This window comes from Sapajus apella, unplaced genomic scaffold, assembly GCF_009761245.1.
Source record: "Sapajus apella isolate SASKATOON/1434 unplaced genomic scaffold, GSC_monkey_1.0 scaffold175, whole genome shotgun sequence".
Lineage (NCBI taxonomy): Eukaryota > Metazoa > Chordata > Mammalia > Primates > Cebidae > Sapajus > Sapajus apella.
Window position 1 is genome coordinate 275,616 of NW_022437115.1, and position 26,565 is coordinate 302,180.

Sequence of the window (26,565 nt, forward strand, 5' to 3'; positions counted from 1 at the left end):
GGAGCCCCCCACAACCATACACACAGACGCAGAGCCCCCACGTGCTCCCTCCCCCCACTCCCACAAGCACAGGCAGCACAGCCCGCAAGTGGCCTCGTGGCCTCAGAACATCCCCGCCCAGGTGCAGGCCCTTCACTCGCATTCCAGGCTGCTCCCCAGATAAGCCTCCGACCAGCCCACAGTTTTGGCCGGGCAGCAGCCCTGCAGCCTCCCCACCGGCACAGCCACAGGCCCCTCTGAGGACTGGAGGGACCAGCCGCCTACAGAGCCCCGAGCCTGCTGTCCTGGTGAGTGAGAGGGGCTGAGGCGTGTGCAGCTGGGCATTTTCCTAATGGCCCTGCCCCCGTGGGGAGGAGAGGCCCAGGAGAACAGCCAGGGACCCTGTCCCACTGTGGCGCCCCCGTCTCCAGGATGTGTGGGCTATCCACATCTCAGGTTCTCCACTCCCATGGAATCAGAGGGCAAATGGTGCCAAGATGGCAGCCCCAGGCAAGCCCAGTGCACTAGCGTCCGAGTCTGGGGGCTGGTCCCTGGGACAGGCCCTGTGGTGGTGTCTGGCTGCAATGCTGCATGCCCTCCTGAAAGCCAGGGGGTACTCTGTGCCTGGTTTTACATGTACTTGGGTCCTGCTGGAACTTCGGTGAATTCCACGGACATTTTCTACCATGGAGGATGCAGGGCGGGGAGGTGCATGTGTCTTAGCTGCAACTGGCCCAGGCGGCCCCCACCTGTAGGTTTATGTGGCAACACGTGCCAGCCCAGCCCAGGGTGCCTGCTGTGTGGCACAGATCATGCCTGGAGCCAGGAGAGGGTGTGTCCAAACCCAGTCCCTGCCTCCCTGCCACCATCATTGCACACGTGTCCTCTGATGGCCTCACACGGGGCTCCTCACAGCACCTGGGCGCACACCCATTGACAGCTTCCTGGATGCTCGGTCGGCGCTGTGGTGAAGGTGATGCAACACTGGGCGTGCGGGACCTCAGGGAGGTGCCCCTGGCAGCAGCGTCCTGATCTCCGATCCGTGCCTCTCAGTCTTCTGGCTTTGGAACTTCCGCTGCTAACAGCAGCGTGGAGAGAGGGCTGAGCACCCAGCCCGCCTGCCCCTCAGGCTGTGCTGCCCTTGGTCCTTCAGAGCTCCACGCAAGAAGTCACATCTTCACGCCGGAACTTCTTTCCTTCTAACAGCAGAAAACCCAGGCTTACCCTTCTCCCTATCGTGAGGTCCTGGGTAAATGTACTCTTTTGAGTGTCAGACCAGTTTATAAACGACTCAGGCACAGCTGCCCCCTGCTGAGACACGCATCAAGACTGGGGGTCCAGGCTCCCCAAAATGCTGCTGCCCGTCACCCGTCAGCTGACACACATGGAGTGCAGGGGTCACATCCAAATCTCAAAAGAAACATTCCATTTTCACCACACCACACAGCTTCCAGTAAATTCTACAGGTCGGATGGAAGCAATGCCACAGCTTCTCAGAGACTTCTCATTTCTCTAACACCTGGATGGTGGTGGGTGCTGGGGTCTCAGTGCATGAGGCGTGATGGCTGCTTCATAAATAGCATGTTGTGCAGACACGTGGTCTTTTTTATTCTCCTGTTCCAAAAGATTGCATTACTGGAATTTTTAAAAATTCTTCTGTTTGGGCTTACCCTCTTCTGGGGCCCAGGTGTGGGGCTGGACAGGGCTGGGACCTGGTTCTACCTGCCAGGCGTGGCTCCTTTCCTCTCTCGTCCTGAAAACAACTGGTTCCTTCTGTCCACAACCAGTTGCGGTGGACAATCACAAATGAGCAGAGGAACCTGGCGGCTGACCTGGGGCCCAGCTGGGCTCCCCTGTGCTCTAAGCACCCCGTCTTCCCCATGTGGAGGCTGCCCATGGGGAGTGGAAGAGACTGCAGGTTGGCCTTGGTTTTGCTCTGGCTCCTGGGGCACACTTGTAACAAAGGACCTGGCCAGCACGTTGTCTGATGCCCGCACTTCTGTGTGCTCTGTCAGCATAGTGTCAAAAGATGCCTGCACTTGCACATGCTCTGTCCTTGGCATTGAATCTGTACCACGTGGGGCTTGGAGAAGCATGTGCCGGACGTGCAGCCGCCAGTGAAGCTGAACACGCCCTCCGACAGGCCCCTGGCTGATGGGCTGAGGCTTCTGGGAGAACCCATGGGAAGGGTGGGGCCCCGGCCCAGCTGGGCGCAGACCTGCCAGAGGCATCCAGACCTAGGCACTCTCTGCAAGCTCCTTCCACAGCCAGCCTCCCGCTCTGGCCACCAGCATGGCACTGGCCCCGCGTGATTCCTGCCTCCTCTCCATGACGGCTGGCCAGGGCTCTCGGGACGGCCTCGACTCTGGTGTGGGGTTCTGGGGTTTGTGCATCTGATATAAATTCCAAGAAGTAAACACCCTCTTAGTTCCCATCCAAGTCTTGAGAATTTCCTGTTGTCCGGCCAGTCTGTGGAGTCACCCACATCTGCACTTCATCAGCCTCAGAGGTGCTGGAACAAGAAGCAGATGGGCAGCAGGGGACACAGCCTTCAAGCGGCCCCACAGAAGCTCTGCCAAGACCACTCTGAGTCAGGATGAGGGGAACGGGTGCAACGGCGGCTTGATGATCATGCCTGCTGAGGCCGCCCCTCCCGCCGTGTCTCTGTTGTATACTAGGGCTCCTGCTCTGTGGGGTATAGGAGCTGCCGACACACGTGGGAGGGTGCAGTGGGACTCCACTGAGACCAAGACCCCAAGCAACAGGGAGAGCAGGAAGGCCTGATGGGCTGGGGGGAAGCCCACGGCCCAGCTTTGAGTCCCCTTGGTGGGAGTTGCCCCCGAGAGCCACAGGTCCTCCCAGGAGGGTCACTCCTAACTTAAATTCTGCCCCGAGGCCTTCCACCCTCCTGTGGCCCAGCCTCCTATAGGGCCAGGGGCTAGAAGCGGCGTGATGGCTGAGGACGCAGGGACCTGGAGCACCCCCAGAAGTGACAGGACGGTGGGGGCCAATGCTGGCCTCTGTGAACCAGGACTTCTGGGGGTGCTGCTGCCGTGTGGGAGTCTGGCCATGGCCTCCTCCCCACTCGACCTGAGGAAAGGACCAGAGGGGGCCGCTGAGACCATAAAACGTGTCTTCTGGGCTCTGAAGCCCAGCACTGGCTTTTTATTGGAAGTTAGCTGTTTGAAAACTCCCAAAAGAGAAATGATTTAGTTAACTCAGGAGGAAATAAATTCTTTCCCCATGGAAACTTTTGGGAAACGTCCCTTTCAAGGTACGCTTCTGTACCGTGTACTTAGGAACGCTGAGTGAGATGCTGCACCACAGGCTGCTTCTGAGGATCGGGTCACAGGCAGGAAGGGCTGGGGAAACCCCCAGGGCCTTCTGAGCCACTCGGGGGAGTGGGGGCCGGCAGCACCACTGTGCCCCGCACGCCCTGTCAGGTTCCTGGGGCCGAGAATAGAAACAGAAACAACTTTTCCCCGGGCACAAGCCAAGGAAGAAGGGAAAGCAAAAACCCAATGGACGCATCTGCATCGAACTCCTGGGAAAATCCCACAGCAGGCAGAGTCCCTCAGGAAATCAGTGGACAAATGTTTCTCCAGAATGAGCATGGTGAGGACAGAGTTCCTGCCTTTCTGGAATTAACACGGGACTCTTGTTTGACCTGTGGCTCTAGACAGCCACAAGCCGACATGTGAACCAAGAGACCGGTCCCAGGAAATGTCAGCTCTCAGGACCGCCCCCGGGCCAGGGCCCCATGCATGGGCAGTGCATGAAGAGAGGAAACAATCAAAGCTTTGCTGTTACCATGGGCTGGGAACAGGACTCTCTGTCCCAGTACTGTCTTGGGCGTGTGCCCATGAACGGTTTGCATGAATGTGGGATACCAGTATTTGCAATGCTTTGGATCCCGGGTGGGTTGGGAATCCTGTGCTGGGTTTGGGATCTCTGGAGATGGGGAACAGAGTATGAGACCCTCTCACAGTGTCTGTCCAGGGCAGAATAATTCTGAGCAGAACAGACGAACACGCTTCCAAGCTCTCCGGCAGCATAAGAGCCTGACCACTCACAAGGTGACCTGCCTAGTCCTGTCCCTAGCTGTGGGGAGTGACCGTTTCCATCAATAGCAGACGTGGCCCAGGCTCTGTCCCAGGCCCTGGTGTGAGCCCCACCTGGCATATACAGAATCCTACCCCTCTTGCCACCCAAGGATGGCCTGGCCCTCGGGTCCCTGCCCTGCAGGTCTGGGTGTACTTGCTTCCTCCAGCCACTCGGGTCTTTTTCCTTCCCAGCAATCCTGAGATATCTGCCCTTTTGAGGGCAGCGGTTCCACGACAGGGCAAGCCTGGAACACGGGGGTTGGGGCGGGGGGACACTTGTGGTACCTATGGTGCTGGGGGCAATTGGATGGCTAGGGGCTATGAAGTCCTCAGCGCAGGCAACGGTCCCCCAGCACCTGCCGGCCCCCAGGCCCCGAGGGCCAGCCAGCCTCCAAAGCCACAAGCGAGACGATGTGTCTGTCCCGTGCCCCGCACCCCTGGCCTCTCCTTTGGGACAGGAAGGTGGGGAGGGGCGGTTGGGGGTGGGTCTGGAGCAGGGCCTCAGAAGCCTCCCGCCGTTCCCATCAGGAAGCACATCCTGTTGGTGTCTGGCTGCCGTGGCAGGGCCGCTATTTGTTGCAGTTGGCTACGCCCTCCAGCTCACCAAAAACAGTCTCAAAAACAACCATTTCCTCTCTGCTGAGAGCCAGGGAAGGCGAGCTCCGCGCACCCGGGCGTCCCTGCGGCAGGCACTCTGCTTTCCAGGACGGGCCAGCCGCGCTAGAGGCATCTGCACAGGGGCCCAGGCCGCAGAGAGAAGCCGTGAACCCGCTGCACGCCAGTCACCCTGCCTGGAGCCTGGAGCCCACGGCGGGTCGGTGCTAAGGAGTGTGTCCCTGGCTCGACTCCCACCGGCCTCCCGAGTGACTCTGCTTTCCACTGCTGCAGGCGAGAAGAGGCACGTGCGGCACAGGCCGGCCTCCGCTTCTCGGGAAGACGGCGCACTCCCAGCCCTGGGTTCTCGCTGCTGCCCGCCCTCTCCTCCCTGGGATGGGACCCGAAGCAAGTGGCTTCAGCACAGGCCTAGCCCTGCTCCAGGTGCAGGAAGGAGGATAAGGCCGGGCCGTGAGGCGGCTCACCTGGACCATCCCATGGGCCTCTGCCCGCACCGCTCCGAGGATGAGCGGTGATGTCCTCTAGCTGCCCCTAGCAGTGTTGGCTCTCCCTGGACGTGTGGCAGTGGACTGGGACTTGGCTTTGTCCGGCCGGATAAGTGGCGGCACCAGCATCAGCGATGACCGTGCAGAGACTAGTGGCCGCGGCCGTGCTGGTGGCCCTGGCCTCACTCATCCTCAACAACGTGGCAGCCTTCACCTCCAACTGGGTGTGCCAGACACTAGAGGATGGGCGCAGGCGCAGCGTGGGGCTGTGGCGGTCCTGCTGGCTGGTGGACAGGGCCCGGGGAGGGCCGAGCCCCGGGGCCAGGGCCGGCCAGGTGGATGCACGTGACTGTGAAGCACTGGGCTGGGGCTCCGAGGCGGCCGGCTTCCAGGAGTCCAGAGGCACCGTCAAACGTAAGTCCACTTGTTTTCCTGTTGCCTTCAATGTGGCTGAGGCTCGAGAGCACAAGGGAGACACCAGGCATAGACTTGGTGAGCGGGTGGGGAGGCCTGGCCCCTGCTCTGCTCTGCGCGTGCCCTCCGGGCAGGCAGGCAGCAAGGGGCACTGTGTTTCCCAGGGAATCTGGAACCAGGCCCCACGGCCCCCTAGTGAGTGGCAGCCTCAGCGCAGAATCTGCTTCCAGCTGTTTTACACAGGAATTCATCTCAGGCATTTGGGGGACCTCTCTGCCACTATGCATAGTTATGGAATGGGTCATTAATCAAATCAAGGAAAGGCATTTTTCCTTGGTTGAAAATAAATATTATGGCTGGGTGCAGTGGCTCACGCCTGTCATCCTAGCACTTTGGGAGGCTGAGGCGGGAGGACTGCTTGAGGCCAAGAGTTCAAGACCAACCTAGCCAACATAGTGATACCCCTGTCTCTAAAAATAAAAACAAAATATTATGTCTTTACTCATGAGCAAAATGAAATAGAAATGAGTAAAATAAACAAGAAGTTTAAAAATATGCGGGCGAGCTCTGGCTTCATTCTCATGGTTGTTGCCGTCTTTGAGGGAGACAGTGGCAGAAGGAGATCCCAAGGGCTGGGCTTCAGAGGGGCTGCTGCGAAGGAGATGGACAGGGACAACGCCAGGATGCTTGGAAGGGGACGGGGAGGCCAGGATGCTCAGAAGGGGACAGGGAAGCCTGGATACTCGGAATGGGACAGGGAGGCCGGGATGCTTGGAAGGGGACGGGGACTTTGGGACAATCAGAAGGGGACAGGGAAGCTGGGATGCTTGGAAGGGGACGTGGACTCTGGGACAATCAGAAGGGGATGAAGAAGCTGGGATGCTTGGAAGGGGATGGGGATACTTGCAAGGGGATGGGGATGCTAAGAAGGGGACAGGGAGACTGGGACGCTCAGAAGGGGACGGGGAAGCCAGGATGCTTGAAAGGGGATGGGGAGGCTGGTACGCTCGGAAGGGGACGGGGACGCTCAGAAGGGGACAGGGAGGCTGAGTGGTTACAGAGGAGAGGAAGGGACTAGGAATGATTCCACCACAGCGTGGGGTTTGAGTGGCAGGGGTGAGCTGCATAAATAGGAAGGCACTTATGGCCTTCAGGGTCATCTCAACAGTCATGGCATGAGGACGAAAGGTCTCCCAAAGGCTGACTCTAAAACTGCCAGCAAGGTTTTGACTCACAGGTACCCCAAGTCTCTGCTGCAGAGCCTCATAGACTTGGTGTTGGATGTTCCTTCTGCTCCGAAGACAATGCTGGTCTCTGAGAGAACTGGAGGCTGAGGCAGTACCTCTGCTCCAGGCTGCAGAGGGAGTCCCGGAGTCCTGGGGTAACACACCACATGTGCCTCAATCACACGGCCCCATGCCCAGCCTGCCACGTTCGGAACCCTCAGGGGGAACGTCATCCCCATTTCATAGGCAAAGAAACAGGCTTTGCAGAAAGCATGTGGCTTGGACAAGGTCCCATGGGGGAATTCAGCTCCCTTCTGTCCACTCAACCTTGGCTATGCTGCACCACAGCCTGGACTGGGCACCTCCTCTCGCGTCCTTCAGCAGCAGGGAGCAACAGCCGTTATTTAAAAAGATCAAAGCCTATGAATAACTTCAAAGTTTCCACCAGCTCTCAGAACGCGGGTCTTACGGGAAGCCCGAGACTTGGGTCTCCGCTGAACTCAGGCAAGGCGCCCTTTTTCCAGACTCTGCCTGCTCTGCTGAAGAACAGCCGCAGCCTTGTCGCACTGTGCTGAGCCTCTCGGGGACAGCGGCTTTGCAGGCCCTGGAGGTGGGGCCGGGAGCTCACGTGCTTTGGGACCAGCACTGGCATCCAGCCCACAGAGCACTCCCCCAGGGGAGAGGTTCCCCCCTACCCCTGGCCCTCGGCCCCGGCTCTGCATCTCCAGGGCTCCTAACTGCTGCCCCTAACACCCACGGGTGGCCTGGGCAGCCCAGTTTCAGGGCAGCTGGAAGCCTTGGCGCCCCTCCCTGTCGCCACCTCTTGCATTCCTCCAGTCGCAGGGCTGCATGTAGTCTGACGCATCCATCCCGTGCCCCTTGCCGTCCACTTGCTGAGGTCTGGTCACCTAAGGCCAGTGGGACACACAGGCCCCTCACAGAGCCTCCTGGACTGCCACCCGCTCACCTGCCCGCCAGCCTGCAGGCTGAGCTGCCTGCGTCCACTGCTCCTTCCGGGGCCCTGGTCAGCCCTTTGGACAATACTTAAAACATCCTCCTGCAACTTCTACAGCTCACTTGCCTCAAGCTGCATTCTGAGAACCAGTCTAGGGTTGGGGTGGGGCAAGCCAGGGAAGACAGCATCACGCAGCATGCTTCTGCTCGCACGCCAGGCCATCTTCGGGGTTTCCGATATCGCTGAGGCTGGCATGGATGTCTCTGGACAGCTCTGTGCCCTGAGGTCCTGCCCCGTGGAGCGCACGGAGTCAAAATCATTCAATGCTTGCCACCCGCAAACATCACCAGAGGCCTGCCTGAGGGACAAGGGATGTACCCCAGACATCCTGAACTCTGGTCAGGGCACCCCAGGCTCCTGGACATCCCAAGTGGGCTGGGCCCAGAGCAGAGGGGCCTGGTCTCGACTTCAATTAGGTTCAGGCCCTCCCGTGCCCTTCCCTGTAGCGTTCTGTGGCCTGTGGTCAGAGGGACTTTCATTACGGAGCAGGGGCTCTCTTTCTAGTGGGGAGCTCGGGGGACCAAGGGGGCCTGAGGTCCATCTCACATGCCATGTTCAGGGCGGGTCTCACTTTCTGGTCCTCACGTTGTCTCGTTTTGGACATTTATGTCATCTCTCTGTACTTCGTGCGTTCTGTCAGGTGTCCAAAACAAGGTGGCTCAGGAACAGATGACTGTGCAACTGAATCTTGAGGCAGGTGAGCCTGAGCCCGGCACTCCCTAAGGAGGAGCCCACCCCTCTCTCCGGTGGCTCCGAGTGTCTCTGTACACCATGCATGCCCCGCCACACATCAAACACGCATGTACGACCCTGCCTGAATATAGACAGATGACAGTGCTCGGCCAGGACCCACCTGGGCCGTGTTCTCACTGACAAGTCAGCTGCTACCACAGAGGGCCACACACAGGCAGCACAGGAACCAGTAAAATGCCTGAACAGGGAATGCTGTTCTTTCTTCGGGCAGTGCTCTTCCGGCAGGCAGGAGCGTAGCTCAGACAGGAAGGCTCGGTTAGGAGTGCCTCCTTCCCGGCAGGGCGGTGGGTCTGTGGGTACCCCGTGGTAAGCCACAAGCCCTGGGGACTTGGAGGCTGCACAGTGGCTTGTAGGGTGCGGTCGCTGCACAGAGCCCCTGCCATGGCTTGTGGCACAGGGCTGTGCACCTGGAGCTGCCAGGAAGGAAGGCTGGGAGGCCAGGGCTGAGGGCGGGAGGAGAGGTCAGGGGTGCGTCTGCTCATTCCCAGCTCCTAGGAGCCTCGGTCACCCAGCTTCACCACACCAATACTTGCAGCTGTGCCTGGTGCTGAAGCCCACCTTAGTCATGCCCTTCCGGGCTGTGCCGCTCCCCGAGCCGGCCCTGCACCCCTCCTCCCCCTTCATTCTGCTCTTTCCTCCCCTCCAAGGCAGGGCTGGGACCCCTGGGCTGGGAATCTCAGCTGCTCCTCTCTCGAATAACCTTCTGCATGATATTTTAATGCCTCCCTCATGTTACGACGTTTAGAGAAGTAGAGGCTTCTGGAAAGAAGTCATTGCCAGGACAGTTAAGAGCGAAGATGGCACAGCACCATGCCACAGATCCTGCTGGAAGGGGCTACAGAACTCACACAAGTCCCTAACGTGTGGACAGGACGCCCTCAGAATGCAGGCCTCACTTCAGTCCCTGCAGGCTGCACTTGCTCACTGGTCAGGGCTGGCTGTGGGGCCGGCGGGAGCAGTCAGGAAGGTCCTGCCAGTCGGCCGGGGGCGATGTCTGCCTGAACCCTGCCTCCTGCCGGCCCCACCTGCACAGGTCCTGGGGCAGCCGAGGAACCCAGGGCGAAGGCGCTCCACGCCTCAGGCCTCAGCAAGCCACACGGTGCCACACTAAGGCCAAGCGTATCTCTGCCATCCTCTGGCACTTCTAGCGCCCCAGGCTCTGCTCCTTTCTGCCAGCACTCTGGACCCATGGCCGCCAGTGCCCATCTGAGCCAGGTCCCCACCTGCTGCCAGGCTTTCCTGCTCTCCCCGCGGGAGCCCCTTGGTCACCAGGCCAGCTCTCAGCCCCTGCGTCTGTTCTTTTGAGAGCATGTGGCGGGAGTGCCATGGTTTCTGGCTCCGCAGTTACTTTGAAAACCAAAGAACATGAGCTCTCAGTTATGCGGCAATGAAGCCCACTGGGACATTTGTCTTGCTGTGAGAAAAATGTGTGAGGAGCAGCTGTTGCTCCTTCTGACAGCCCTGTCAGTGGCCCCCGCCCGTCCGTGGGCCGGCCCCCCGCTCGGCCCTCCCACTTGCCAATGGAAGGCTTTTGGTGCCGCGTACAGTTCCGGCAGCTCTGACTCCTCAGCAGTCCGAGGCCCCCATGCCCCAGGTTTCTTCCGGCCTCCACTCTCTGCAGTGTTCTCACGGCCCAGAGGCCTCAGGGCTGCAGGTGCCACCTGGGCCAGAGCGGGCACGTTGGAAAAGCCTGGGACCCGGGAAGGACAGCTCCCTCGGCCCCGAGTGACTGGAGGGGACGCTGCGGAGGGAAGCAGCTTGAATGACATTGGGTCAGACGGGCTGGCCCTCAGAGAGGAGTGGTGCGCCTCCAGGGAGGCCGCAGGCCTAGACAGAGATGACCCAGGCACCAGCTCAGCCTGGGGCCGGGGCAGCGCCCAGCCGGAGTTGGGAAGAAAGGCAGTGCCCAGCCCAAGGGCCGGGTGGGAAGCAGAGGCCTTGGCTCTGGAGCTTTGAGGTGATTCTGTGAATCTAGATGGCATTTCAATAAACGTTGAGGTTGAACCATATGGAATTGCTCATCCTGATTAGGTCATTCTGACGGATACGTCTAACAACATAAACACTCGCCAAGTAAAGCAGCCCGCACCCGCCCCACCACACCGCAGCCTTGACACCAGCACGCCTGCTCCCGTACACGCATGAACCTCGACAGCTCCCGTGCCAGGCTGGCTTCCCACAGGCGCACTCGGAGGGGGCGACCTGAGGATCTCTTTGTCCTCATCTCTGCCTCCACCTAGGACACGCAGCAGTCACCCTAGAGGCCGACGCCCTCAGGGCTCTTGGGAGATACTGCTGCCTTCCAAGCAATTCTTGTGTTTGTGATGAATGTGTGTAGGCCCTGGGGCACACAGGGACCTGCGCCTGAGGGCCGAGGCTGCTTCCCTCTTAGACGCCTGCATCAGTTACCTCAAGAGTGCCCTGAAATTTCAAGACAAGCCATTTAAAAAGGTGGCACAGTTTGCCACCACTTAGCTTTGGGAATCTAATTTCCCAAATACTGTTTAATCGAAACGAGGCATGGAGACTATAGGCAGGGGACTCTGTGGGGCTGTGGCTTCACGTGCAGCCCCTGCCTCTGGGCTGAGTGTCTGCTGGTACACATGCTGTCTGCTCTGCAGCACGCTGGGGGCCTGGGGTATGGACTGGGAACACACAGCTTCACCACCATCTCATTTGGGCCTGTGTGTACGGTTTGATTTACGGGAGGACATTTCTCTCCTACGGAAATGCGACGAGCCCCGGTCCCTGAGGGCTGCAAACACTGCTCCCTGTGAGGTTCGCCCACAGAAGGCTGGGTGCAGGTCGACCGTGAGTGGCGAAGCAGGCGCCGACTTTAGCCACTGAGTGAGGAATCTGTGGCAGGAGATGCGCAGGGTGGGGTGCCAGAGGCCCATGGGGTGAGAGGGGAAGGTGGGGGCACTCGTTCAGATCCATGTCCAACCCCCGCCTAGCCCCTTGCTGCTTATGAGGGCACAGATGAGCTGCTCCTTGGGCCCAAGTTCCTAAGCTGCTGGGAGGAGGGAACACCACCATGGGCTGCTTGGGGGACAGGAAGCTGACCACGCAGGACAGCAGCCCAGAGGGGCCAGCCCCCAACAGTGTCTCCGGTCAGGTGAGGCCCTTGTCTTGGATGCTGTGAGTTTGGTGAGGAGCTTGTGAGGCAGACAGGGAAGCTGGCGCCACTGGTGGGGCTTCCCCTCCCCACCTCCAGCCCCATGCCAGCGCCTTCAAGGGCCAAGTCAAGCAGAGAGGAGAGCTGTCCCAGGAAGACAGAAATAGCAGAGTAAGGCCTGTCCCTGCAGGGATATGACCACTGCAGCCAGGCCCAGGGGCTGGGATGAACGCTTCTGGTCAGGAAGACATGGGACCCAGGGCTTGCAGGCAGGTGAGATGGAGGGCGCAAGGCTTCCAGAAGGGTCTGCCCAGAGGAGGCACGCCCTGTGCTGACCACCCTTTCAAAGGCAAACAGTCCACGAAAGAGGCATGGCGGCCAGTGTGGCCTCCAGAGCCCACCTGCGCTCACCACTGCCTCCACCTGCGCTCACCACTGCCTCTCTGCTCTTGGCCCACAGTGCAGTTTGACATGATGCGTGCCTGCAACCTGGTGGCCACGGCAGCGCTTGCTGCAGGCCAGCTCACCTTCATCCTGGGGCTGGTGGGCCTGCCCCTGCTGTCGCCCGACGCCCCGTGCTGGGAGGAGGCCATGGCCGCTGCGTTCCAACTGGCGAGTAAGTACCCGGACAGGCGGGGCTACCTCATCCCTGCCCCCTGTGGCCTTCTGGTGTCACGGGAGGGTCATGGGGCCTTGGATGGCCTTGTGGGAAGCTGCAGGCCATATCTCTCAATGTGGGGGTATCCTCCCTCTCCATGGACCGCTATAGGCAAGAATGATGAATGACAGAAGCACACCCAGGCCAAGGACCAGCAAGGCCGAGACTACCTGGCTGTGTCTGTCATGCCCTTTTCCACTTTAAACACAGACAAAGCACACCGGGCTGAGGTGCTTTGCTTTCCTGAGTCTGTGGGGCTGATCTCTGACTGGCCCTTGGGCAGCCCACATGGGACAGCCTGGATGCTGCATCTTCCTCGGGGCTAAGGTAGCTGGGAGGCAGTGGGGAGAGCAGTCCCTGGGCAGAGGCAGCAGGGCCCACACCCAGCCCCACCCTGTGCCCCTTCCCAGCTAACAGGGTTAGAGAACATCAGGCCCAGGGAGGCCAAGGCATGTGCTCTTTATAAACACAGCTTCCTAGGACCCGCCTGGGGTCCGCACAGGCCCTTTCCACACGAGGAGGACAAGACAGAGTGAGGAGAACACGCTAGCATGTTCCACAGTGCCCAAGCGGACAGTGAGGTGCCCACACACACACACGCCGTGCCTGGCTCGGACACAGACGCAGATGGCAGGACCATCACGAGGGCCCCGGCTTCCTCGAGCCGCTGTGCGAGGAGGGGAGGAGGCTTGGCCTTGTGGGCACTGGGCCATCGCTGCTCAGAGCCTCCTCTCAACGCTCTGGACCCAATACCCTGGGACAGGGCTTGAGAACACCTTGTGTTGCAGAGGGCGACAGTGATGGGGTCGTCGTAAACAACCTGTGGAACGGTCCTATGGTTTCTAGACAAGTGGTGGAGCCACAGAAGTGCCCAACCACGACCCCAGTGACCGGAGGCGGTTCCGCTGGTCTTTATCCCCACTGCCCCGTCTGTGGCTGACTGAGAGGTCTGAGGACCCTGGGCCCCTGTGGCAAGTTCAGGTCTCCTGCTGCTCACTGGGACAGGTCAGCCCGGTGCCCGCAGACAAGGACATGAAGGAAAGGAGCATGTCAGTCCACAGCTGAGTGTGGCCAGCACGCAACTGCCCATACCCTCCTCCTCCTTGGGGCCGGCACAGCATTCTGAGGTTGCCCTGCAGTTCCCACAACAGAAGTGGCAGGAAGTCCAGAGTGAATCATTCTAGGAATAATGGACCCTTATCTCTCCTAAGAAACACAATTTCCAGAACGAGGCTGACAGACTGCAGGGGCAGGTATTCCCATGCTGGACAGTGCCCCATGCAAGTCTGGATGGGGCTCTCTGAGCGCTATTAATAGCATGGTGTGGCCCTGGGCAAGTCACTTCCTCTGGTGGGCAGAGGCGGGAAGGGAGGACACCTCGAGGCTTCCATGGAAAAGCGCTAGGCGTGCAGCCCGGGACTGAAGCTGCGTCTTGGCTCCATCATTATCGACGTGAGGTCAGGCATTTCACTGAGCTAACGTGAGCCTCTGTGTGCCCAACTTTGAAAAGGGTAATTTCTGCCCCCTACCCAACTGATTGTAAGAACGAATGAGTGACGAGGGACCAAGGATCAACTCTGCCTCCCTGACTCCTGCATGACTGCGGGGAAAACACGAGACTTTCCACGAGGCGCCCAGGCTAGGAAAGTTCCCACAGGGCCCTCTGCTGACCCGAAGGCTATAAAACAGAGAAGTGTTTTTCCTGTCTCACTGAAACGGCCAATCTCTACCACGTGTGGAGATCGGAAACACCATGGCTTGAAGAAGGAAATGGAAGATTTTGAAAATGTAATTGGAAATGCTGGGTCAGAATAAAGATATTTTAGTGGCACAGAGAAAGCAAAAGCAATAGTTTTTGATTCTGAAAATAACTCCTTCAAGTAGGATAACCCAATGGATGGATCACTACATTTCTTTCTCTTTTTTTGAGACGCAGTCTCACTCTGTTACCCAGGCTGCAGTGCAGTGGCGCGATCTCTGCTCACTGTAACCTCCGCCTCCCAGGTTCCAGCGATTCTCCTGCCTCAGCCTCCCAAGTGGCTGCGATTACAGGAACCGCCACCACGTTCAGCTAGTTTTTATATTTTTAGTAGAGACAGGGTTTTACCATGCTGGTCCGGCTGGTCTTGAACTCCTGACCTCAGGTGATCCACCTGCCTTGGCCTCCCAAAGTGCTGGGATTACAGACGTGCGCCACCGCACCCAACCAGATCACTACATTTCTTAATAAATCTCCTTGAAACTCTTGTTTAGAATTATTAGGACTACTGTAGATTTGGCATGTCGAAAATGACAGCTTACTTCCTGCAAACTCTTATTTCAGGACAAGAGAGTGTTTCCAAATATATTTAAAAAAATAATAAAACATGGGGGCAAATACCCTGAAGAACTAAAACTCAGCTGTCTTGTAGCAGTCCTGCGGGAATAGGGCTGGAGGTCTTCGGAGGCCCGTCCTGGTCAGGAGGGGTGGTGGCGGGGGAGGGACTGTGCTCCAGCTCGACCTCTGACAAGTTTGGACCAGGCTCTGTTCAACAGCTGCCAGAAAGGCAGGCACCGGGGTGAGGGCCAGCAGCATGGAGCAGGGCCCTAGCATTTTGGGTGGCTTCTCTTGCCCCCACGGGCCGCCTGGCCCCCTGGGTGTCCAACCATCACCCCAGCGGGTCTGTTTTGCCCAAAAAGGAAATGCATTTTGGCCCTGTTTAGACTTGCTTCATTGACAAACAGGACAGAGGGTAGCTATGTGCCTTTCTTCTATCATGCTGCTAATTTTAGAGTCAGTTTTTTTTCCTGCGCTAGAGTCTGTTTTAAACAGCCAGGGAGAGACTGAAGGGCGCCAGGATGTCCTGTCACAGGACAAGGAAACGCCTGCTATTACCTGTTATGCAAGCGAACCTCAATCCCAGGGCTGGGCAGAGATGGGGTGGGCCGCGGGGAGAGAAGGTGCTCATGAAGGAAAGGCACATGGAATTATGGGGAGGCTGGAACACCCTGGAAAGCCCGAGTGCAACACACTGACAGGAGGACTCCTTGTCTGCTCCAGAGAGACGCGGCAGCCCGTGCTTTTGCTCAGTCACTCCGTTTCTGGGCCCAGCGTCATACCTGGGGGTTTGCAAAGGAACCACCCTCTTCGTCCCTCAAGCCTTCTTCTTCCCTGCTCTGACACCCAGATGGAGCAGCTGAGATGTGTGCGGACCCCCCTGTCCTGGCATGGCTGCCATCTCCCTTGGCATCCTCTCCAGAGCTTGCATTCTGCCCATTCCACAGACCCCTGGTTCTCCTCGCTCCTCCTTACAGTCTTGTTGATTTGTGTAGACAGGCACAGGCAGAGAGGGAAAGGCGTGTTGACAGGGTCAGGGGAAGTGGCCAATCGAAGGTAAGTTATTCCAGCCTTTGATGGCTACAGCCACGGTATGACCCTGGTGCCCGACGCCTAAGCAACACAGAGCTGGGGGTGACTTCTGCAGGCAGCCTAGGCCAGGAAGCTCCCTGAGGCTCTGTGGTGCCCCTACCTACTCTTGGGTGGTAGGACGAGGGCAAGGTCCCCTTTTAACAGCATGCCATGGGCCACTCAGGTTCATGAGGTTCGGGGCCTGGTGGCACCTCCACGTCTCACTGGTGTACGAGAGCACTGTTCTAACCGTATAAACCCTCCTCTGTCTAGCTGTTCTGTCTAGATGAAGATGCTCCGAGCCCTCAGGTGTTTCCTGGCTGGATGGTTGGCTGGTTCTGTGGGAGCCCAGAGTAGGCAGCCTGGGTTCTGCTCCTGGCTCTGCCCCTTGTCAGCCGTGAGTCCTGGAATGAGCCCCCTTCCCCTAGCATGATCTGTGCAGTAGTGACTGCTCCAACCCACAGATGTGCCGTGGTCAGCAGTGCCGGCAGGTGTGTGTGATCTGTGCAGTGGACAGAGTGACCGCTCCAACCCACAGATGTGCTGTGGTCAGCAGTGCCCACAGGTGTTATTCGAGTGTCTCTCTGAGGCCCTGCTGGGTAACACGCACGCTGAAAAGCTTCAGGCCCAAAGCGCATCCCACATGCAGCACCTGAACTCCTCACCCAGGCCTGTCCCCCTGCGGGTGGGCAAACTGTCCTCTTGGCAAGAACGCTGCCAGGATCCATTTCTGGAGCACGGCCCTCCCCGCCTGTGGCTCTGGCTTTCACGCAGTGCCTGGGCCTCAGGCTCTGCTGTCCTGAGCCTGGCCTGCAGAGAATTCTTTCTGGTGGGTGGATCTAGTGGCCCCGCAGAGCTCTGTATTTGGAATGAGTCATATCTTCACAGGGCAATTCCTCAGCCATCACTGGAGCCCCAGGGCAGCTGTGCTGTCTCACTGGGGCCAGGAGGAGGAGGTCGTGGCCACACACTGGGGTCTAGCCAGTGAAGTCACTGCCGTCCCGAGTCGGTGCTCACGTGGCACTCTCTGCATCCATGTGGGGACCTGTGGCATCTTTGCTGTCAGTATGCTAGGCTTAGTAGGGTCTCCCCTTAGTCTTGGTGCCCAGAGAGATGCATGTGACGTTGAAGCCTTCTTGCCTGCCTCTTTCCTGAAACAATCCTTCTTCCCCCGCTCCCATTACCTTGCAATTTGTATAACTGGCTTCTGATCCCTTTTAGAAAATGGTGGCATGTAACCCCAAATTCCCTGAACTGAACATCAAGGGCACCAGAAGGACACTAGAAAGGGCACCCTGGACAGCAACGATCTGTCCCGATACCCCATGAGGCGCCGAGAAGCTGACTTGTAGAAGTCAACTGTTCGTGTTTTATTCTGAACCACCTTCAAAAGAGCATTTAGGTTTTCCTGGAGACGCTGATTTTATCAGTCCTTAAACGGTCAGCAGGGTTGATACTCACTGACTTGGAATCTTGCTCGCTAGTCAGAAAGTCTGCTGTTTTCTTAGACTTTCTTCTCATGGAAGTATACATGTTTTAGTTATTTACAATAACCTGGCTCTTTTCTTGGTCTGGATTATTTATTTATGTGAGACAGGGTCTCACTCCGAAGCACAGCCTGGAGTGCAGTGGTGTGATCTCGGTTCAATACAACTTCCACCTTGAGGGGTTCAAGTGATTCTCCTGCCTCAGCCTCCTGAGTAGCTGGTATTACAGGTGTGAGCCACCATGCCAGCTAATTTTTGTATTTTTGGTAGAGATGGGGCTTCACACTGTTGGTCAGGCTGGTCTCTAACTCCTGACCTCACGTTATCCACCCACCTTGGCCTCCCAAAGTGTTGGGATTACAGGCATGAGCCACTGTGTCTGGCAAATTATGTATTTATTTATTAAAGCATAGATGGGGTCTTGCCATGTTGCCCAGGCTGGTCTCACACTCCTGGGCTCAAGTGATCCTTCTGCCTCAGCCTTTCAAACTGCTGGGATGAAGGTGTGGGCCACTGCACCCAGCCTGGTCTGGATAACTTACTTTCCTGTCTTTTGTACCCACTCCCCAGGGATCAGTTTATGTCCCCTTCGTCTCTTCTTTCCCTTCCACCTTCGGCTGCTGAGAGCTTCAGGGCCTCTCATTCTTCCCTCCCAGGGCCTCTCCCTCTAGAGAGGATTGTTTGGGTCACTGTCATGTTGCTGCTCACAGGTGGGAAATGCCAGCACCAGCAGGGCCTTGAGGTGGCCATGCAGACGTCTGTTCCGCACAGGTTCTCTGTAGAGCCAACTGCACCCGGTTTGCTAGCTCTGCAGCTGTATGAAGAGCGACAGGGGTCAGCCCCGGGTTCTTTCCACTCTGCCACCTGTGTGCATGTGTGACAGCCATTCCAAAAGGAAGGTCTGTGATGGGAGCTGAAGCCCCAAGAACCCACAGGAAGGAAACGAGAGGGGAAAGAGCTGGCTGGGCCATGGAGCTGTAATTCACACCGTGCGGGCAGCTCACAGGAAGAGGCTGTTTGCTTTGGCAACACGATTTCATGAAATGGAATTGATTCCATGTGCAGAATTTCGTGTTTGCTAACACTCTTCCCTTACGTTTGTTTCTAGACAAATGATGAACATCTTTGAAAAGGTTTGGGAGAAAAGTCTTCAGGAAACAGGATGTGAGGAGAGAGGGAATGTTAATATAAAGATGTGGGAGAAATAGAAACTTGCAAGTTGAGGGCCAGCCTCAGCCTTCCCTGCTCCGTCTCCTTCCACCCCTTCCTATCACCCCCAGGTGGAGACGGTGGAGAGGATGGAAGTAAAAGGCTAGTTTTATTTCAGAAGAACATCCGCAGCACAGAGCGATCATGCAGCTAACTTAGTTGCCTTCTTAGCAACGCCTAGAGGCCAGGGTTAGAGCTGTGCAGTGAGGTGTGTGGCTGCAGGTGCCTCTGCGTTTCCATGTTTTCCTTGGCTTTTTACTGCGGGCATGTGGAACACACGGAAGGTTCCTCATGCCAGGCATCTGTTTGGGATATAAACCTTTCTCTGTCAGGGCAGGATCTGAACCACCATCCTCCGTAGGAGCCACCTGGCGCTCTCCAGCAGTGGTGCCCCTGCCTGCTCCTGGGTGCTAGGATGAAGGCAAGGTCCCCTTTTCACAGCATGTCGTGGGCCACTCAGGTTCATGAGGTTTGGGGCCTGGGCCCAGGGCCTGGTGGCGCCTCCGTGTCTCAGTGGTGTGTGAGAGCACTGTTCTAACTGTATAAACCCTCCTCTGTCTAGATGTGCTCAAAACAGAACGAAAGCCAAATAAAAGCCAATGCTGGTCCTTACACAGAAGTAATGTAAACGCAAAATTTTAGTTGGCCTTTTTTTCACACAAGGTGCAGACCTAGAACCTTTCTGTGCTGCTTTTCTGGTGATAAAAATGCCAAGTAAGGTCCAGCCTTGGAGCTGTACCACCGCTGAGTGAAGCACGGCACCCAGAAAGCGGCTCCAGACACACCCGGGGTACTTGTCACTAGATTTCCAAGAAACAGTTTTCTAGACTCATGACGAAAGGGGTTGGGCCTGCCCTGCTCCCTCCTGGTTTGTGACCGATCCACCTGCCTCAGCCTCCCAAACTGCTGGGATTACAGGTATAAGCCACCACGCCTGGCCAATCCTGAGTGTTTTCTTCCTCATCTTTTTGTCTCCCAGGCTGAGTGCAGTGGTGCGATCATGGCTCACTGTAGACTGCACCTCCTGGGCTCGGCCTCTTGAATAGCTGAGACTACAGGTGAGCACCACCAGGCCTAGCGAATTTTTTGTGGAGGTGGGGTCTGGCTATGTTGCCCAGGCTGGTCTCAAACTCCTGGGCTCAAGCAATCTGTCCACCTTGGTCTCCCAAAGTACTGGGATTACAGGCATGGGCCATAGGCCACAGCTGCCAGCCCCCTGTCTTATATATTTAAAAATAGTGTTACAAGGAGCAGACAAACGCTCTGAGGCCTGAGCTTGTGTTTATAGTAAGCAACACAGCCAACCATGGGTGGGGAGGTAATGCATGGATTAGAATGGTCAATCCATTCTATGCTCTAAGCAGAGCGTTTTCAAAAGCCATGACACTGATCTTAAGAAAGTAAGTAAAACTCCTTTGTTACAAACAGCACTTAAGAAAATAAGTAATAATAGCCTGGGCATGGTGGCTCACACCTGTAATCCCAGCACTTTGGGAGGCCCTGGTGGGTGGATCACCAGGTCAGAAGATCGAGACCATCCTGGCCAACATGGTGAAACCCTGTCTCTACTAAAAATATAAAAATTAGCTGGGTGTGGTGGCACATGCCTATAGTCCCAGCTACTCAGGAGGCTAAGACAGAAGAATCGCTTGAACCCAGGAGGCAGAGTTGCAGCGAGCTGAGATCGCGCCACTGCACTCCAGCCTGGCAACAGAGCAAGACTCGGTCAAAAAAAAAAAAAAAAAAAAAAAAGGAAGTAACAATAATAGTTCAGGAAGCAGCCAGTGATGCTGGCCAATGCTAGGCAGGCAGAGGGACCTCCCAGCATCTCAGGGCTGGGAGGTTCCGCACTGTTAGAGGGCCCTGCAGGCTGCCGGGGGCAGGACGCTGGCTGAGTTCTGCCAACCCACTCTGTGATCTGCTCAATGGTTTAGTCTTCCTGCCTTTAATTTAGAGTCTGGAGAGCCTTCCCCACACACTTGACCCTCCAGATGGGGCAAGGCCCTGCCAAATGCCACGCTCTGGGGACACAGAGATGAATGACATCCCTGTCTCTCCAAGAGGAATGCCAGTTCCCCAAGAACAAGTGAAGAATGCCCTAGCCATCTCTGTGTGGTGACGCTAACCCTAGTGTGGTCCCTGGCATGCAAGTGGAGGCAGAACAGGTCTGCCGAGTCAGGGCCATGTAGGCAATGCCAGTGGGTCCTTGGGAATCACGGTGCCCCTCCACGAGCATTCAAAGGCACCAGTGTAGTGGAATCTACACCATATGGCCAAAGGGTCCTGTCCTTCTGAAGGGTGTTGGTCACTAAAATGCCAAGGCTGCTGTCCCTCCTCCCTTCCCTCAGGTCCACACTGCATTCTGTCCTGTTTCATGTCTACTTTGATTTTTTTCTAATGATTCATTCAACAAGTAATTGCGGAGAGACTTCTGGGAGGCTGTGGTCAATGGTGGGGCCACCTCAGGCCCCAGGGAGCCTGCCCTATGGAGGGGGAAAGTGGACAGGGCCACCAATGGGTAAAGACACAATGACCGAAGCTGGAGGGGGCAGGTGCGACTCTAAGCCGAGGCCTGAAGGATCAGAAGCAGGAGGGGCACCTCCTCCCCAGGGCCAGTCAAGCCGGGGACAGTGGCTCGAGGAAAAGCCCAGAGTAGGTGGACCCAGCATCTCAGAGGGGTGGAAAGGGCCAACGTGGCCACGGGGTGGCAGAAAGGGGCAGCCACAAGTGATGGGGGAGATCCTAAGGCGACAGGAACCCCAAGGGCGCCAAACATGGGGAGATGGGCTGCGAGTTTCATAAAGATCGGGGTGCAGTGGTGGAGGGAGGCCCACTTGCATTAATGTCCTCAGCAAGCTCACCCAGCACAGCTGCAGACACCTTGAAACGTTCAGCACGTCCCTCACTGTCAAACCCAACTTCAGGATGTGCTTGTTCATGGAGGAGCCTAAAATCAGCGGCACTTCAATCTTCTACTGTTTTGTTGGGAGCTGCGGACACAAAGGAGGCCACATACACGCGTGTGGTCTGGCACACCCAGCAAGGTCTGCTCTGCGGGGCCTCCTCCGGGGGTGGCTGCCCCATGTTTCCTTAGCGTTTTCTTCCTGAGGTTTTCCTAGAAAGCTGTTTTGGGGCTGGGCTGTGCACTCAAAAGTCTCCTGAGTGTGTCCCTCGTGACGTCCCCGGGCCTCTCTCTGGTGACATGTGGTCAGGCCGTCCCCCTGCCAGCCCCTCCTGTCCGCTGGACAGCTGTCCACTGCTGCGCTCTCCAGAGCGCATCTCCCCCTTGGGTGCGCGCTCTGGGGGTGGCTGACCCGGGGCCTCGGCCATGCCGAGTTTCGTCCACTTGCCATCCTGGGAGTGGTGCTGCAGGTCCCAGGGCATCAGCAGTTTCCAGAGCAGCTGGCGCCAGCGTGGTCCTGGGCAAGGGCAGCCCCTCTGCTGTGCCAGTCAGTGCTCTCTCGCTTTCTCGTTTTTCTTTTTCTTTTTTTATTTTTTTAAGACGGGGTTTCACCATGTTGGTCAGGCTGGTCTTGAACTCCCGACCTCAGGTGATCCGCCCGCCTTGGCCTCCAAAGTGCTTGGATTACGGGCGTGAGCCACCAGGCCCAGCCCCTTTCTCATTGTTCTCAGTCCAGGGAGCAAGTGCATCTTGGTCCATTCCAAAAGCCCTAGGATGAGCCCTCTGGACTGCGTTCTCATCACTCACACGCCTCCAGTGAACACTTCTTCAGTGACAGTACCTCCAGGTCCCCTCTGTAGGCATCAGTGATGGAAAGTGACCCCACAGCAGCAAGAGACTGTGAGGGAGGCTGATCCTGGAAGCCAGGGGCCCAGTCCCTTTCCACTGTTTCATTTGGATGAATGCTGTTGTGGAAGTGGAGGCCACATAGATTTTAAACATGTTTCTGTAACACCCAAAAGTTGAATGGAATCCTGGTAATGGGGAGAAACAGGCTGTGGCCATAGCGGGCTGGAGCCTGATGAAGGCCAGCTGCTGCCGGCATAACCTCCTCTCTCCCTCGAGGGTCTAGGTGCTTGCGTCGTCCCCCTGCTGGGCCGGGACTCTCCCAGAGGCTCCCACTGCCCCTGCCAAGAGCGCCCCACCCCGCCCATTTGCCTCTGTCCTAGGTGTCCTGAGCTCTCTGCTGTGCCTGCCCTGCCTCCAGGGCTGCCTCCTCTGAGCCCTGACACTGCACAACCCACTCCCCACCAGCAGAAAGTGCCAGACACCGTGAACACGAGAAGACATTATTCAAAGTGCTGTCATTTTCATCACACACAACATAGGCTCATTCCCCCATCCCAGTAATGCAAGTGTCCATACCACCCAATCACGAGCAGAGGGCACATTCAGCACTAGTAGAAATGCCAGAAGTTTCCTTTGTCAGTATGCATTACAAATAGAATGCTTTTTTTTTTGAGATGGAGTCTCGCTCTTTCGCCCAGGTTGGAGTATAGTGGCACGATTTCGGCTCACTGCAACCTCTGTCTCCTGGGTTCAATCAGTTCTCTGCCTCAGCCTCCCAAATAGTTCTGATTACAGGCGCCCACCACCACGCCTGGCCAATTTTTAAAAAATTTTTAGTAGAGACGGGTTTTCGCCATCTTGGTCAGGCTGGTCTTGAACTCCTGCCCTCAGGTGATCTGCCCTCCTCGGCCTCCCAAAGTGTTGGGATTAGAGGTGTGAGCCACCGCGCCCAGCCTAGAATGCTATTTTTAATAAAACAGAAGTATCCAGGAGCTACCCATGTATAAAAACTCCCCAAAGTCTTATAAAGAATGAACACAGAAACCAGTCACTGTCATTGTTCAGGACAAAGTGGAGATACATAAATGCTTCCTCATACTTTCTGGAGGGCACAGTGACGGCAAGATGAGAATGCTTGGGTTTTTAGGAGAAACAAGGTTTGTTACCCATCTCTTGCTCTCTGTCTCTCCTTCCCTGTGTCTCTGTCTGTCTCTGTGTCTGCCTGTCTCTGTCTTTGTGTCTCTCTGTGTCTCTGTCTCTGTTTCTCTCTGTCTCTGACTCTGTGTCTGTTTCTCTCTCGTTCTCTTTCGATGCTAGTCCTTGCTCTGGGGCCACACAAGGCAGTGCATGATTTCGTTTCCTGGGGAATTCAGAGGAAGCGGTTGCGGGTAGAGAGACCAGCAAGAACAGATGCACGGGTGTCAACACGCAGGCCAGGTGGAGGGACAGCTGTGGGGCTCAGTGTGGCCAGAGCCTGGGGAGGGACATGGACAAGTACCCCACAGATAAGAGGGGTTGGAGAGTTTAATCTGGACCAGTATGAATTACAAAGAGTCTCTGGCACTTTGGGTACAAGAAACAGACTCACTCAGGTTACTGTAACAGAGAGGGAGGGGTGCTGGGTGGGCAGAGGCAGGGCTGGGGTGGAGGCCACCTGGAGGCCCCCATGGCCTTCTGGACAATCTGTGGCCACGTCCCCACGGCTGCAGGGGATGAGGAGGGGCAGCGCCATGTGGACAGCCTCCTGGGCAGCAGGATAGTGGCGGCCTCTCCTCTGTCCCAGAGCCTATGTTTCCAGCCAGATTGGGACCCCCAACTCCATCGGTGCTGCCTTCTCCACCCAGCCACAGTATCTGGTTATCCTCGTTCACAGATTCTAGGCATGAAACCCTGATTCTCCTGTTGTAAGAACTAAAAAAGTCTTTGGAGCTCCTTAAAGATAAAACCATACAAGTGAAACTGCGGTATCAGTTACTAACTAGATGGGAGCAAGCTGCTCCAACTCAGGTGAGCTCACGGCCCATCGCTCCTTCTCTGGTTCCAGGCTCTGGACAGAGACGGGAAGGCATGGAAGGAAAATAAGCTGGGCAAGAGGGAGGGTCTACAACGAGAAGTACTGACTCAGAAGGCGGGGAAGACACCAGCTATGGCCAAGGATCGCCAGACAAGGTCCCGGCGCCATCTCCGCCCTGCCCGAGCTGCGGATTCCAGGCCGTCTCAAGTTCCCAAAGTAAAGGCGAAGAACGAGAAGACTCTCAGGGGCACAGCTGTGGGTGCGGTTAGCACCAAAACGACCTGTTTCCAGATGAGACTTAGAAAATGTCTGTTTACTTTCACTTTGAATGAATTAAGTCTTTACAAAAGTCAGAGATGGATTTAACACAAAATTACTGCTGAGTTAGGGGGGCTAGGAAAGGCCCCCCTCAAGTTGGTGTTGCAAGCGTCAGTGCTGACCCAAAGGAAAGGCCTGACGCCTGGCCAGGTCACAGGAGCAGCACGCTAGGACAGAATTAAGCAGACACACAACATCCCTCCACAGCCGCCAGAGCCCAAAGTCCTAAGAGCCCACAGAAGGGCCAATACAAGGTGGCTCAACACCGGGTGGCCACCCTGTAAAGCAGCCTGTTGACTTTCCCCCGCTCCAGGACAGAGGGTTGGGGAAGGAAGGGAATCCAGCTTCCTCTCAGATAAGACCTCTCAACCTTCTCTCTCATCTGCAGGTTTTGTCCTGGTCATCGGGCTGGTGACTTTCTACAGAATTGGCCCATACACCAACCTGTCCTGGTCCTGCTACATGAACATCGGTGCCTGCCTTCTGGCTACGCTGGCGGCGGCCATGCTCATCTGGAACATTCTCCACAAGAGGGAGGACTGCATGGCACCCCGGGTGATTGTCATCAGCCGCTCCCTGACGGCGCGCTTTCGCCGTGGGCTGGACAATGACTACGTGGAGTCGCCATGCTGACTCGCCCTTGTCAGGACATCATGGACGTGCATCTGCTATCATGGAACAGCCTAGAAACCAACGGACTCCAGCACCAAGTCACTTCCCCTGCTTGTGCAGAGGCACGGGATGAGTCTGGGTGACCTCTGTGCCATGCGTGCAAGACGGCTGTGCGTTTACCGTTATGTCGATCATATGTCTATATGTGCCACGGGCCACCCTCGTTCTGCCTCCAGCTTCCCTGGTTAGCACCAAGCGGCTCTGCAGCCACCTGCGTTTCAGGGTGGAGGCTGGAAGCTAAGACACAGGGAAGGTGGCGTGAGGCTGCCCTGCCCTCCGCTTTGCTTTGGGATTAATTTATTCTGCATCTGCTGAGAGGGGTGCCCCAGCCATGTCTTATACTTCGGTAAAGCAGAACAAGCAGGAAGGTTTTCTTGAAATAGCCACAGTATTCCTTGAGTGAGTCATAACCTATAGCTGGATAGTGATGGTTTCAGACAGAATCATCCTCCTGTTATGCTCAATCCTTTTCCTAAGTTAAATAAATGCAAGCCTCTTAATTCTGTCTATAACTGTGTTCTATCCATCTATACTACAACATGGGTGAAAAACACTTCAATTTTTCTGTGATTTTGTTTGGGGCTCACATTAAGAGAAGAGTTGAAATGAGCTTTTCAAAGACCCTGTAGGCACACACATGCTGATCCACACCGTCTGTTCAACCGAGTCTCAGAAGCCCAAGTCCTTACAGACTCTCTGATCAACAACTCATAGAATAAAAGGGAAGAAGTCTATTTGCTTTAAAACCCTCAGCCTATCTTTAGCCAAATGCTTGGTGGGCTATGAAATGCCTGCACGATGCTGCATGGAGATCAAACAACCCTGTGTCCTAAATCTGTTAAGAGGGGAACAAGCCGTAACTCTGGGTTGGGCAGAAAACAACTAACATCTGCATCTGAGGGGTCAAAACTGGCCTACACCCCCCAGAACCCAGAACCCAGAGCTGCCTGGCCACACCACAACCAGGGCTGCAACCACAGTCCTAGCGCCTGCCTTGTGCCTCCTCTGCCTGGGTGCGGCACTGCTTGGCCCCATGGCCATCTGAAGGCAGAGCTCACTGCTGGCATCAGCTGGAAGGAGAAACTGACGGGATGTGCACAGCCAGGGCCGGGCCACCAGGCCAACCCCTGCTAATAGAAACGTTTAGCTTTGCTGCTTCTGGCCTTCCAGCAAGCTGAGGGGATCAGTTCGGATTTTGAGGACCATATTGCACCAGGAATTTTTCTTCAATTGATAAAGACTAAAAAGCATTTATGAACTGACCGTCTACGACACACTTGGCACACAGCATAGAAACAGCAGATTCATGTCCACAGTACACACTGGCACAGATAGGCTTTTACCTTCCCCCGCTTGACTTTTC

The 26,565-nt window shown here is 56.5% G+C and overlaps 2 protein-coding genes across 4 annotated transcripts in view; one reads left to right on the top strand and one right to left on the bottom strand.

Moving 5' to 3' along the window:
- Window positions 1-26,565, bottom strand: part of IFT140 (intraflagellar transport 140) — a 101,019-nt gene that overhangs the window by 20,148 nt on the left and 54,306 nt on the right. The gene's annotated exons all lie outside the window — the stretch shown is intronic.
- On the top strand, window positions 4,606-25,714 carry TMEM204 (transmembrane protein 204). 2 transcript variants are annotated; one of them, XM_032268070.1, is made up of 3 exons: window positions 4,606-5,596; window positions 12,166-12,321; window positions 24,919-25,714. In XM_032268070.1, exons 1-3 carry the CDS (start codon window positions 5,317-5,319, stop codon window positions 25,161-25,163), a joined length of 681 nt encoding a protein of 226 aa, XP_032123961.1. In that variant the 5' UTR covers window positions 4,606-5,316; the 3' UTR covers window positions 25,164-25,714. The 2 variants fall into 2 exon arrangements, with proteins under 2 accessions (XP_032123961.1, XP_032123960.1); XM_032268069.1 differs by having other exon boundaries at window positions 4,606-5,674; window positions 24,919-25,709.

Excerpts from the sequence above, each read along its gene's own strand:
- TMEM204 (XM_032268069.1), top strand. The coding sequence starts at position 5,317 with ATGACCGTGCAGAGACTAGTGGCCGCGGCCGTGCTGGTGGCCCTGGCC. Across the intron at positions 5,675-12,165 it reads AGACACCAGGCATAGACTTG|TGCAGTTTGACATGATGCGT; the intron begins GTGAGCGGGTGG and ends CTTGGCCCACAG. Across the intron at positions 12,322-24,918 it reads CGCTGCGTTCCAACTGGCGA|GTTTTGTCCTGGTCATCGGG; the intron begins GTAAGTACCCGG and ends TCTCATCTGCAG.